The following is a 15,254-nucleotide window of genomic DNA, read 5'->3' as shown; positions in this document are numbered from 1 at the left end:
AAATATCACATCAAACCTTATTTATATCACATCATACAACTATTTAAATTCAAAATTTTTACTATTCAAATCCCAACTCAAAATCCAAACCCCCAAACATAAGCACCCTTAATTTTATCTTTAAAAATATCGAACAGACCCACCGAAGTGACCCAACAAAACCTCCCCACCCCACCCCGTGTAAGCCCCCCCACCCCACCCTCCCCCGCCCAACCAACCCCCGTGTTTCAATTTCTAACCACAATTCTCATCATCCAATTTACATCCATTCTTCCTTCTATTAATAATTGAAAATGATCCGATAAAAAAAATAATAATAATTGAAAATGAAATAAATAAAATATTGATTATATAAAAAAATAAAATATAAAAGTTTCCATCATATATGGAGACGGTTGGAGTTGCTCTAGATAAATGAAAAGTTTTGATAGAAACATACCTAAATGACAAAATGAGAAATAAAATTTAGATAAAGGGAGTATCAAATATAAAATACTCTCATTGTTTCATTTTAAATGGATATAAATTAAAAAATAATAATATTTTATTAGTTAATAAAAATAAATAATTTTTGACATTTTTGTATTTTGAATTTATGAATAAATTAATTGTATATATAATAATATCTTATTATTTTAAATAAAAATTAAAAATATTTTGATATTAATATATAATTATTTTTATTAAAATAAAAAAAATATTTTTAATGAAACGACCAAAAATAATAAAAAAAATATTTCATCCGTCCAATAAGAAGAATTTTATTTTTCACAATATTAATAGGAAATTTTCGTCTTTTTCACTGTAATCTAATATAATATTCCCTCTGTCCCATATACTGTGTCTGCTACACGTAGACACGGTATTTTAGGAATGTATTAGTAGAAAATTAAGAATGTATGAGTGAAAATAATTATCTTATAATATAAATAATTATAAATTAAAATTAAGATAACTAATTAGTTTAATTAAAATTAAAAAAAATTTAAAAATTTAAAATGAGATTAAAGTGTGTAATCATTTTTTAAAATGATATGATATGTGAGACGAATAGAAACGGCAACATGGATATTATACCTGGGACGGAGGGAGTATATTAAAAATTTACGTCAAAAAAAAGCGTGCAACTGACCACTAAAAACGTGAAACCAAAAACCCGCTTTTCCTCTATATATATAAAAAACGCAGCAAACAAAAAAACACGCTTCTTCAACCTCACATCCATACCTCACCAATGGCGGCAAACTCCCTCCCTCTCAACGACCGCCATGTCAGGAACCTCCGATTGCTTACAAATCGGCTCCATTTCTTCATCCATGGCGCCGCGCTCCTCTTCCTATTCCACTACCGTCTCATTTCCCTCGCCGGAATATTCCAATTCCTAACCCTAATTGCAGAGGCGATCCTCGCTTTCCTCTGGCTCCTTAATCAGCCGTCGAAATGGACCCCCGTCGTCCGTACGGCTTTCCCCGACCGACTTCCCGGCGACCGGAGGCTTCCGGCGGTGGACGTTTTCGTCTGCACGGCGGATCCGGGGAAGGAGCCGAGCTTGGAAGTGATGAATACGGTGGTTTCTGCCATGGCGCTCGACTACCCGCCGGAGAAGCTCCACGTGTACATTTCCGACGACGGGGGGAGTAGCGTGACTCTACGCACCGCCAGAGAGGCGTGGGAGTTCGCGAGGTGTTGGGTGCCGTTCTGCCGGAAGTACGCGGTGGAGAATAGGTGTCCGGAGGCTTATTTCATGGAGGAACACGAAGAGTGCCATGGCCGCCGTGGGAAGGCTGAGGGCACGGACTTCGCACGTGAGGAGAAAGAAGTTCAGGTAATTTAATTAGAAATGGAAATTTATTTTTATTTTATCAATTTTTATACTCCCTACATCTTATTTACCTTTTCGGTATAAAGTTTAATTTTAAAAGGCTAAAATGCTTTCGATTTATTTTATTTTTTATTTTTAAAGGTATTTAGAAAGTACGTAAGAGTAATAATTAGGGATAATTTTAAAAAATAGGAATAATATTATTATAAAGTGAGGACTATATTTATTAAATAAAAAATATGATAATTATTTTGGAATGAACGAAAATAGGAAAATAAGACAAGATAATTTAAAAAAATAGGAATAATATTGTCATAAAGTGAGGACTATATTTACTAAATAAAAAATATGATAATTATTTTGGAATGAACGAAAATACAAAAATAAGACAACTTTTTAAGATGGAGAGAATATTCAAATATCAACACCATACCTTTAGAACTGACCTGACCGGAGATAATACTTAATAGTCACAAATAGAAATATATTTCTTCTATTATAGTACTCCCTTCGTCCCAAACACTCTACAACCAATATTTTTTTTTTTTTTTTATGTTCCAAACACTCTGTAACATTTTTAAAATAAGAAATAATTAATTATACTTAATCTACCCCCACATTTTATCTCCTCACATCATCCAAATAAAAAAATAAAATATATATTTTTATCTCCATCACATCACCTAATTTTAAAATTATCATATTTAATACTACTCACCTAAAAATTTTGTGTCAAAAAGTAAATGTTGCATCTTGTTTGTTTGGGACGGAGGGAGCACTGTACATTTATCATTTTCATTGGTCAAAATATAAAATATAAATATATTTATTTATTTTAGACTTGTGAAAAAATATAGGTGTGTTTGTTTTGTGTTTTTGTTTGAAGAAAATTTTTTTATGTGAAAGTAAAAATATTGTATAGATCATATAAAACAAATTGATACTTACTTCCGATATTGAGAAATTATTTTTTTTTTGTAAAAAAAAAACAAACTCTATCTACATAAGGACGAACAAGACAGTTATATTTTTATTATCAGTTATTTTTTTTTTTATCATAAAATATTAAATTTAATAATTAAATATAAAGATATGTTGGTTGTATTTTTAAATATAAATCAATAGCATTTATTCAATTTGGACAAAAGTTTGTTATTATTCTCTTCGCCGTGGAAATTAATGTTTAAACGACCGACAAAATATTAAGTGTGTTAGGTTTGTATTTTAAAAACAAATCAATACTATTCATTTTATATGTTTTTTTTTTTTTTTTATAAAATCTATTTTTGTCAGCCTTAGAGTCATATTTATATTTTGCATGTTAATATTTGAATATTAATTATTATATCAATAGTATAAATTAAAAAAAAATGACAAAAATATTTTTATTAGTATTTTATGATCAGTTCCGTTTCTGACTTTTTTTTAAGGCTCGGGCAAAACTAAAATATTGAGCCCTTAAATAAAATTAATATAATAATAAAAATAATTTTTATACATTTTTAAAATGTAAATGTAATAATAAAATTAATTTCTTCATATATTAAAGATTAAAATATAAATATAAAATTAATGTGACATAAAATTAAATTTTAGTATAATATAAAAATAAAAGAATATTTAATTTAATATTATTTAATTTTCTTTTTATAAATAATCAAAATTTTTAAAAGAAAATTTTCGAACAAAAGTAATATACGATTTATTTTAAAAATATTTTTCAAAAAATAATATAATAATATAAAATTTAAATATATAAACATGAAAATACATAAAATATTACTTTATATCATATTTTCATAATTTTAGATGATTCATAACAAAAGTATATAAAATTATTTAATTAAATAAACACAATAAAACATACAAATAAATAATTTAAAAAAATTATATTAAATTAATTTATATAAAAATAAGTATAAAATAAATTTTTTTTATTTAAAATTTTATTTTATATATTCAGAAAAAGATTAATAATAATAGTATATGTATTTATATATTAATAATACTAATAGAATATATTAGTACAAAAATTTATAAAAGTATAAAAATATTTTTAATTTTAAGTATAATAATAAAAACTATAAATGTAACCTTATGTCACTTTTTTTAAATTTATAAAGAAAGTTACATAATAATGATGGATGACCGTATTATTTATGAGATAGATCAAAATAAATAAATAAATAAATTATTAAGGAATGAAAAAAATATTATATTAATATTTATTATTTCTTGTTATAAAAGCTCGCTGATTCGTATATTTATATAATATATATATATATATATATTGTAAATAGAGAAACTTGTGGCCACTGACGGAAGTGATGCAGAATTGTTGATCTCATGTGCGTTGTCCTGATGCAGATAAGGTATGAGGAGTTCAGGTCCCGGGTGTTGGAGATTGTTGGGGAGACCAGTCTTCCTCCGGGGCCCAGCAAAGATCACTCGCCTCTAATTGAGGTATCGAAAAATCAAAATCTATTTAGGGTGTGTTTGTTTGCGTCTTTTGATTTCGAGTTGAGATTTGAATAGTAAAAATTTTGAATTTGAATATTGCATAAGTAGGTATAATGTGATATTTTGAATGTAAAATTAATTTTTAATATAATATAATAAATTTAAAATAAGTATCTGATTTGATATTTTTGAGAAAAAAAAAATTGTAATGAATTAGTTGAAATCCTGATAAATCCACCAAATATTTGCTCGGGAGTTTGGATTTTTGTTGATATGATATTTTGAATGTAAAATTAATTTTTAGTATAACACAAAAAGCAACATGTAGGTATTTGATCCGATTTTTATTTTTTTTAAAAAAATTTAATGAATAGTAAAAATTGGATTTGTGTTTTGTTTTTATTTTAAATTTAAAAATACTACTCCCTCCGTCCCATTGGAAGGGTGACATTTGCTTTTTGTACGTATATTTTTGAATATTAGTATTATATTGGACTGTAGTAAAAAAGACAAAAATACCCCTATTAATATGGTGTAATATAAAAGTAATGACATTTGTGTAATATAATGTAAGTTGAAAGAGTATTTATTATGTTAAGTAGGTAGTACAATTATTAAATTAAGAAATGGTAACTTTGTTTTGGGACAGACGAAAATAGAAAATGGTAATTTTTCAATGGGACGGAGTGGTATTATTATTTATTTTTATACAATTTTCAATAATAATACACTATTTTTCTCATAAAAAAACCACATTATAATACTATTTAAATCAAAAAATTGAAATTACCATTCTATTTCTAATAAATTTCAAACTACAACCAAATTAACTTTAAATCTGTCAAATATTTACTCTATCAACCCGGAAAATATATTTATTTTTTTTTGTACAAAATTTTAAAAATACACTACTCCCTCCGTCCCAAAACTATAGTCTGAGTTGTGTTTGACACGATATTTAAGGAATATTGATATTATATTTGCAGTGGGTAAAAAGTACGGGTAAAAGATTTTTTTGCCTTTGTGAGTGTATTAGTGTAAAAAGTAGTGACAATTGTGTAATAATAATGAAAAAATAAGGGTAATTTTATAATAATATGATTATTTATAAAAATGAGACTATTGTTTTAGAACAGATAAAAATGGTAGACAAGATTATTGTATTGAGACGGATGGAGTATATTTTAATATTAGTTGGTGGGTACTTTTTATAAGTAAAAACATTTTATTATCTTTATTTTTAACTTAGATATAATAATATTGAAGTAAACAAGTACTATAAGGGTGTGTTTGTTCGGGGATTGGATTTTGAGTTGGGATTTGAATAGTAAAAAATTTGAATTTGAATAGTTGTATGATGTGATATAAACAGGTGTTGATGTGATGTTTTGAATGTAAAATTTATTTTTAGTATAATATAAAAAATAAAAAATAGGTGTTTGATTTGATGTTTTTAGGAGGAAAATTTTGGATGAATAGTAAAATTTTGATAAAATTCAACAACCGAACACACCCTAAGTTGTCGTGTTTATTAAAAAAATGAAATGCATATCTTGTGGTTAGATAGATGACAATGACAAATGTATCTTTTGGTAAAAATGAGTATTTCTTTTAATTAATTGGACAAATTGTTTAAAAAATTAATTTTTATTTGGTTGTTTATTTATTCTATTATTCATATTTGTGTTTGTTTTGAAGGATTTTTTTTTTAAATTTTTTATTAATTATGTGAAGTACAAAGAAATATGTAGATAATAATGTAAAAATAATGAGTGTATAGTAGATTAATTTTTTGGAGAAATATGTTAAAAATTTTTACAAAACAAACAAACAAACCCGTGTTTTTGGTTTTTTTTTTTAAATTTTATTTTTTGATATTTTTAAAGTAAAAAATAATTATTCTATACAAATTAGAACATTTTGACTTTTTGTAATCAGTATTTGAATTTTTATAATTGTATTGTTTAATACTTCCTCCGTTCAGCTAGAAAGTATACATATTTTTATTTTGGGACGTCCAATTACAAAGTAAACTTTTTCTCAAATACTTTATTTTTTTTTCCACAAATACCTCTACTTTACACAAAAAAACAATGGCAAAAATATCGTTACACTACTTTTAACTACCTATTATAATTAAAATATTATTATTTCTCAAACACCGCGTCAAAAGTAAATATATACTTTATGTGTGGACGGAGGGAGTATTATTTTTGAAAAATAGCAATTGAAAAATTAATCTTTAACTGAACAAGCTAATATATATATATATATTATTTTATTACAGATAATTAGCAACAACAAAATGAAGGACGAGGAAATCCCATTTCTTGCATATGTTCGAAGAGAGAAAAGACCAAATCATCATCACCGTTTCAAAGCTGGAGCTCTCAATGTTCTTGTAATAACCAATTATATTTTTCTTCTAATTACACAAATTAAATTTCTTATATATATATATATATATCATAATATTTCCTAATTATTTAATTTCGATCGATCCACAGCTTCGAGTATCGGCCATGCTCACAAATTCTCCCTACATTCTCGTGCTCGACTGTGACATGTATTGCGCCGATTCCTCGTCCGCCCGACAAGCAATGTGCTTTCATCTCGACCCCGAGCTGTCCCCGAAGCTCGCGTTTGTTCAATTTCCTCAAAGATTTTACAACATTAATCCCTCCAACGATATCTACGATTGTCAGCTCAGATATGTTTGGGTATAGTGTGATTTCCAATTCAAAAAGCCGTATTTTTTACTATTATTCGGTAAAAGTAATTATAATTCACATTTAATTTAAAAAATTTACACCAATAAAACTTATTTGTGTTTCTCTGAGAAATGGATTTTATATAATATTTTTTAAAGCACTAAAAATTTATTTAATTTATAAACTACGAAAGAGATTAATGCATACTTTTAAATTACAGGTGAATTATAAGTAATTTTATTTTATTATTTTAGTCATTTAAATTAATTCAGTTTGAAATTATTTTATATCTCACTTATTGTGATTCTAATTAATTGTTACTCGTATAAGTGATTCGTAGAGGCCCATAAATACATACATAAACCTAGCATGTCGAATTAAGATTATTAGAGCCACAAAGAGTGAGATAAAAGATTTTTGATTTTTTTTTTATATTTATTTTTAGGTTTGCATTTTGATGATGTTTAAATATATTTATTTATTTTTTTATATAATTTGGAATTTTTTAGGAAAAATCTGAAGGATTCGATGGAATTTTGGGGCCACTTTTGTCCGGAACAGGTTTCTATATAAAGCGGGAGGCACTTTATGGAACTCATAAATCACGAGTGGGTAAGTAATACATTTTCTTTCTATTTTTGCTTAATTTATTTTTTATACGATTTTTTTATATTATCGACATAATTTTTCATATTTAATATAAAAAATAAATTTATTCAAAAATTTAAGTGCACAAATCCAATGTATATATAGGGTACATTTATTTATATATATATATTGTATAAGAATTTTGTTTATAAATATAGAAATTTATATACTTTTTCCTTTTTGGTGTTATCTACCTAATATTAAAAATACTTTTACAACTTAAAATATATTACACAAATGTCATTATCTTTATATTACACAATACTAATAAGGTTATTTTAGTCATTTCTAATTTATTCTTACTACATATCAATATAATACTAATATAAATAAAATTTTGTACAAAAAGTAAATAGATATTTACTTATGGGACGAAGGGAGTACTGTTTTTAAAAGTTTTGGAATTTTAAAAAATATTGTAAATAGTAAAAAATGAGTATTAGTATGATATTTTGTGAAACAAAAAATAAGTAGTTAACATGATAGATTTTTTTTTCTTAAAAGATTTTATTGTTAATTATTAGTGTAAAACATTTCAAAGTCGCTGCCATTTCTTACTTTCTTGTCGTCTAGATGAAGCTGATCTTGTCGATTTGAAAAAGTGTTTTGGTTCGTCAAACGAGTTCATCCAAACAATGTACAGAAGTTACGGTCCTATTAGTCATCCGAACAACGTCAGCATTTTGGATGATTCGTCGCACAAGGAGCTTCAAACATTAGCTTCTTGTAGCTATGACAATGGCACGAAATGGGGAGAAAAGGCGAGTCTTTTTTTTTTTTTTTTCTAAAAAAAATATTTCGAACATTTATCATATATATATTAAAATTTTAATGTCGCGACCATGTAATGTAGGTGGGCTTTAGGTACTTCTCCGTGATCGAAGACTATTTCACGGGCTTTAACCTACATTGCGAGGGATGGACTTCAGTGTACCTTAGTCCAAAAAAGCCGTGTTTCTTAGGCGCGATGCCTATTAGCCTCGGCGGGCATCTTATTCAATTCACTCGGTGGAATGTCGGGCTTTGCCAAATTGGCTCATCAAAGTATTCTCCTCTTCTATATGGACCCTTTCGAATGTCGCTTTGGGAAAGCATTTCTTATGCCGAATTCGCGCATACCATGCTTTACTTCGTGCCCTTTTACGTGTTGGCAATTGTTCCCCAACTTTGCCTACTACGCGGCATTCCTTTATATCCCGAGGTACGTAACTAAACCTTCTTAACGCCCCCATTCACTATAAAGAAATACTCCCTCTGTCCTAAAATAACAGAGGCATTTGAGATTTACACGGGAATTAATGAATAATAGTATTATATTAATAGGAAGTGTAAAAATATTTTTAAAATATTAAAATACTCATACTTTATGTGATTCTTGTGAAAAAGTGGGGATAATTTTGTAAAAAAAATAGAGAGTTAGTTACCAAACATGGAAATAAGACTATTATTTTGGGACGAACGAAAATGACAAAATGGAACTATTGTTTTGGGACGGAGGGAGTAACATATTTGTAATGGAATTAGGGATGGCTGGTGTTAGCTGTGTGAATTTTAGGAATTAAATTCTGCCCCTGATTGCTCTCTAATGTCATTAGTAACTGAAAAAATAGATTTAAGGGCAAAAAAATTTTTGTTATAAAAATATTATTTTCTTGTAGGAATTTTTTTATTTTTCTAGAATCTAAGCTAAGTGGTACTGAATATTTGCTTCTTGATAGGTTTCGAGCCCGTACTTTCTATTGTTTCTATTCATTTTCTTGTCGTCGCAACTCAAACACGCGCAAGAAGTATTGTCTACGGGGCATTCCCTTAGGGCGTGGGTTTCCGAACAAAGAATTTGGGCTATCCATGCATTCGTACCGTACTTATACGCAGCTATCGAATGGGTAATGGAGAAAATAGGTGTGAAGTCAGTGAAGTTCTTGCCGACAAACAAAGTGACGGATGACGAGGAGGCGAAGCTCTACCGGTCGGGAATGTTCGATTTCCGCGCACCGGCTATGTTCGTGGTTCCTTTGTGTAGCCTTTATATGGTGAATGTGGGCTCATTTTTGGTTGGATTGGGGAGAATTGTGAAGGGAAATAGGACAATGGTTATGCAAGAGTTGATTCCAATGTTTGGAATGGTTTTGCATTTCCCCATTTTTGAAGGAATGTTTTTAAGGAAGGACAAAGGGAGAGTTTCACCCTTTGTTTGCTTCACTTCTTTTCTACTTTCGGGGGCTTTTTTGTCTTTTGCATTGTTTGTTGTCTAATTATTACTCCCTTCGTCCCGGATGAATGGATTTCTTTGGAAACTTGTAATAAAGTAAGATTGAATAGTAGTTTATCGGTTAATGGAAGTGTGTGTTAGATTTTGATAATTTTGCCATTTGACTTTATGTATAAAATAATTATATGTGTAATAGTATATTTATAATTTAAATAAAAATTAACCGTATTAATGTATAATTATTTTTACTAAAAAAAAAAAATACTTTTAATTTTGACATTTAATTTTGACAAACCGATGGTTATAATATTAAACCTCAACCATTAAACCACACTTTTAGTTTTGTTATGTATTTATTTATGTTTTTATATAAAACTATTTTTAAAAATATATTTAATTTATTATGGGCCGAAACAGGCACGCCCGGTTTATTTGCATGCCGAACCTATTTTTTTAAGGCCCAAGTACAATTCTTTCATGCCTGAGTCGGATCGATACTCGGACCATGTCTAATTTTTATAGCTCTAATTTTAATCGATGAAATGGGATTGAGAAGCTATTGTTGACTATGGAGTTCGATCTTTTCTTTAGTTGGAATGGTAAGATTTAAGTTTGTTTATCCAAATAAATATCAATATAACTAAAATATTCTTAATATAAAAAAACTAATCAATTTTAATAAAGTTTGCATGTCAGTTTTTATTGTAACAACTAACCGGTCAAACATAAAATATATATATATACAGTAAAAACAAAAACATTACCAACTAAAATAATATTTATTACCATTGGCATCACTCAAATCTTTCCATCATTTGTTGGTAAAAGCAAAAATTAATCTAATCATAATCATGCCTGGATGAAGTCGAGCTTCCAATCATGGCGGTCTTGAAGCCATTGAAGATCCACGTCCTACATTAGAAGAGATCCCTCTAACAGCAGCCTGGTATATCTGCCGAAAAAGAGGCGTCGACAAAACCGGTAACTTAGTTAGTTCGATGCAAACACAGTGGTAATAAAATCGATGATCATATGTAAAGCCTTCGCCGTTGACTTACCAAGTTCCTCTGCACGAGCTGCGAAGAATTCTTTGTTCTCGAGGGCACCAGCATAGGCTGCTTCTTGTCACGATCGTCAACATTGTCTGAAAACTGAGTCGCAGATGCGATGCTCGGGGAATCTGAGTTTCTGTCACTCGTATGCAAATTATTCCTTGTTTGGTAGGCGATAGGCGCGTTGTTTTGGCCCCTCGGGTTGGAAGTATGATTCTTTGAAAACTGCGTCGCAGCTGCTCTGGCGCCGGCAATGGCTGCCGCGAGTTTTTCAGGTTTGTCCTCCTCGGGTATGTTTAGGGATTCCGGATGGCGAGCAAGAGAGCCTGGTTTTAATGAGAACGGATCTCGTGGATTCGGGAGTGAGAATTTGATTGGTTGAGGAGATCTAACGGAAGTGAGGCCTCGAACGGCAGGCTCGTATATCTAACATGTGATTACACGACAAAAATGAGTCAAGCGCATATGTATAAATATATAGAGATATATATATATATATATATAGACGGGTGTGTTCATCGATCTTACCTTTCTTTCCAGATTATATACTCCTTGATATCCGCGCATCTCGAATGGGACAATGAGTTTCTGTAATGGAGAGGATACAAATTAGATGTTCGGATCTTTAGGTAAAAATTACGAATTGAAGAGGGAAGGAAGTGTATAGAAACCTGTGGTTTCTCGCATAGCCAGCAAAGGGCCGTTTGTCCTTCGAGTCTAACCTGCACGAAGAATATTTGAATTTCATTGGCTAGAAAATTGAAGCAAAAGAAAAAAAAAGAAAATGATTCGACAATGTATTAGCCATTTACCGATGATGGTACATCTTCCCAGCTGACTAATTCATCACAGGTAACACAGCCGACAACATCGACACAACCTGTTTATAAGATTCGGCGTGTTGGAAATTTAAATATATATATATATATGATATGATTGAAACTAACAAATAGGTGTGCGCAGTTACATAACACAAATATTACATAAAATGTCGATGAAAATTTTGATAGAAGAGATCTTATATTCAAAAGATAACTCTTTAAGAGCCTTGAAAGAGTTAAATCAATAGGTGTAAAGCTTAAATTATGGAGGTGAATTATGAACTAAAGCTAATTTGAAAATAACTATTGAGATTTTTCCACAATGAAAAAAAATCGATACATGTAGAATGATGATAGAATCATAAAATTTCTACAAGGGGGTGACCATTGACATATCCAAGCGTATAAAGGCATCTTAAGAATTATTCTTCATACACTGATTTCGTTATTAGTATCTCATTTAAAAACCAACTCTAAGAGCATTTCAAGTTCTTGCATTTCATAGACATTTACTTTAAAACAAATTACATAAGTAACAATCAAAGATATTTCAATGTTTAGAGATTTTGAAACCATAATTCAACAATAATTCATTATCAAAATTTGGTTTCCCTAATGTATCTATCTATACCACTTTCACTTCCTCGCTTCTTTCAGTGTTAACGTCATTTTATATTTTGTGTCGAAAGAACCATACAACTATACGCTTGATGCATTCCTTTTGCAAGTATATATAAAGAACTATCTCAGACATAATGATATTCCTTTGGCATAAAATCAGTACCTAGAAGTCGAGAAACAGGGTAATGTTCAGGGAAAGTGATATCTGTGATTCCATTCGTTGCATAGATTTCCCTGTAAAAGTCTTCCATGGCTTTGATTGTCTCGGGCTCTGGGACCTTACCAGCTGCATGAATCCATAGTCGTCCTTTGGAAGCAAAATAAATAGCTATGTTAGAACATCCACGCAGATGCATTTTCAAGTGAATATGCACAGAAACGACACATCTATAACATGTATGGTTTCGGTAGCTGAAAACTAGAAATTGATGCAAAATATTTCGATATAATAGTGTCTCTAAAAGGGGATCCAAACTTCGATAGGGAAGCAAAGAAAAGAAAAGAAAACACACATTTAACTTTACGGGAACATGTAAAAACTATCAAATCAAACCCCCTTTTTCCATTTACAATATTACATAAAAAATTCACTTTTCATTCCAAACATCACATAAAACTTCACTTTTCATTCAAAAACGTATTTCAAATCAAGTTTTTACTATTCTCACACCCCAAACTCTATACAAACAAATTTTAGACATGATTATCTCCAACCAGAATACAGTAGGGAAAATTATTAGTGGGTGTAAGTTAAGAAGAGTCTATAATGAAATCGATTATGCAAGGACCATGTACACCTACTGTGGTATAGAACCCCAAAATAAACTCTTGAAGCTAGTAGGAGCATATTAATGTGCATTCAACAGGGTAAAGATGGTTCAAATGCAAAGTGAAAAACACCAATTTCTTAAAGCATTCATAATTTTCGAGCAAACTACCAGTTTTTGGATCAACTAAAGTCAAAACAACTGCAGCAATAAATTCAAGAAAGTTTTAAAAGAATTTCCTTCTGATATTTCATCACCATCTTGCAGAAATCATCATTAAGTTATTCTTGTGTTATGTTTTTGAGGTAAATGGAAAATATCGAATGCCATATTTTTGGAGAAAAAAATAAAAATAAATCAATCAGTAAAACATAAGAGATAAAATATGAAAAAACACTCTAATATCTTGTAGTCTAAGAAGCAAAAATATCCTCACCACTCCAATAAAATTAAATTTCTCACCCAAATCTATTAGTCTCTGTTCAATTGTGTTTTCATCTTTTTACCTTCACATTATTGAAAATAATAATCATGATCCTGCCAAAAACCTACTTTTAATCTGAATTTGACCATTCGAAACACAGTATCGAACACTTATTTTTCATTCAAATTCTATGTTCACGCAAAATTTACTATTCGACATTCCAGTATGACAAAAAACTTCCGAATCACAGCTAAACACGCCCTTAATTTCACTCCTAATTACCAATATAACGCCATACGAAAAGTACAATGTCAAAACGATGGGATTATCGAACACAGTTACGAGAGAGCTAAAACCCTAATTTCACAAAAGCACCGCGAACCAAAATTCAAATTCAATTAGGGTTGAACAAGCTTAATCAAATGTAATTGCACGCACCTCTGATCGGAGCCGGCCACGATCTGCCCTCGATTCGTTTGATACCGTAAACAAGTAAAGAAGCCCACGGCTGATGCATCGTGAGGCAAGGGTTTCTGTAGTTCCCCGATTCGGTCCTTCTACTACCCATAATCTGATGGAAATATCTCTCCAGCAAGAGATTAGGATTGTCCCGACTGGTTGAACACTTTCCGTTCGTAGAATACGCCGAAGAGAAGATACCTTGCGAGCTTCTGAGCTGCGTCGTCTCGATTTCCCTGTTCGAATGCACTCTGCTTTTTTATTGGAGATGTATATATATATATATATATATATGGGTGTTTTTGATACGATATCATGTCTAGATATTAGACAGATATATTTATTTTAAAAGTTAAAATTACTTTTTTTTTTATTACTCTTTGTTTTAGATTTTATACGCTTTTGGCGGCACGAAATTAAAAGATAATTTTTTATTTTAATACTTTCTCTCTCTTATTTAATTTTTTTTATCTGTTTCATTTAAATGAGGCATATTTCTATATTTTTTTTATAAAATTTATTAAATATAAGTTAATTTAATTAATTTTATAATATATAACCTACCTAATTATAATCATATTACATCAATTTTATTGAGATGCATTATTTAAAATATTTAAATACATATTTCAAATTTATTTAAATTATATTCCTTTTTGGGACGTACAATTATAAAGTAAATATTTTATTAAATATATATATTTTTTTACAAATATCCTTACTTTACATCACATCGTTTAAATGACAAAAATATCATTATACTACTTTTAACTACCCATTATAATTAAAATACTATTATTTATTAAACACCGCGCCAAAAGTAATTGTATACTTTATGATTGGACGGAGGGAGTATGTATATTAATTCTTATTTTAGAATTACTAACAATATTAAGCATATAAAAATATAAACAAATAATATCATAATTTATTATTATTAATTAATTAAACCATTTACTTTACATAATGTGTCTCGTATGAAAGGAATCATTTCAAATGGAATGGAAAGAATATAACACTTGTAGATATGAGGTAAAATGAAATATTCCGTCCGTTCCGGCCATTTTTTATATGTCTTGTATAAAATAATCATTTTTTATTTTTTAATAAATTTATTTATCTTAAATTAAATATACTTAATCAAGTATAAAAATCATTCAAAATTTTTATATATTTTTCTTTTTTTTCAATAAAATTTTTTTAGCTATATTTAAAACTCTTTATTTTTTTATAAAATTAATTTTAAGTTAATTATAA

General features: G+C 29.0%; 2 protein-coding genes across 2 annotated transcripts; one reads left to right on the top strand and one right to left on the bottom strand.

Moving 5' to 3' along the window:
• Positions 1 to 1,194: 1,194 nt before the first annotated feature.
• On the top strand, positions 1,195 to 10,004 carry LOC127250377 (cellulose synthase-like protein G2). Its single transcript, XM_051273638.1, has 8 exons — positions 1,195 to 1,825; positions 4,190 to 4,285; positions 6,570 to 6,683; positions 6,790 to 7,002; positions 7,503 to 7,605; positions 8,215 to 8,402; positions 8,495 to 8,842; positions 9,360 to 10,004. Exons 1-8 carry the CDS (start codon positions 1,235 to 1,237, stop codon positions 9,894 to 9,896), a joined length of 2,190 nt encoding a protein of 729 aa, XP_051129595.1. The 5' UTR covers positions 1,195 to 1,234; the 3' UTR covers positions 9,897 to 10,004.
• Positions 10,005 to 10,539: 535 nt separating this feature from the next.
• LOC127250082 (uncharacterized) lies at positions 10,540 to 14,253 on the bottom strand. The gene is made up of 7 exons (XM_051273237.1): positions 13,977 to 14,253; positions 12,511 to 12,654; positions 11,718 to 11,785; positions 11,577 to 11,627; positions 11,434 to 11,493; positions 10,912 to 11,331; positions 10,540 to 10,805 (listed from the first exon to the last, which is right to left on the bottom strand). Exons 1-7 carry the CDS (start codon positions 14,104 to 14,106, stop codon positions 10,731 to 10,733), a joined length of 948 nt encoding a protein of 315 aa, XP_051129194.1. The 5' UTR covers positions 14,107 to 14,253; the 3' UTR covers positions 10,540 to 10,730.
• Positions 14,254 to 15,254: the final 1,001 nt, after the last annotated feature.

Source organism: Andrographis paniculata, unplaced genomic scaffold (assembly GCF_009805555.1).
Source record: "Andrographis paniculata isolate CXL003 unplaced genomic scaffold, ASM980555v1 Contig37END, whole genome shotgun sequence".
Lineage (NCBI taxonomy): Eukaryota > Viridiplantae > Streptophyta > Magnoliopsida > Lamiales > Acanthaceae > Andrographis > Andrographis paniculata.
The sequence above is the reverse complement of the archived record's forward strand: the minus strand, read 5'-3'. Positions and strand labels throughout refer to the sequence as shown.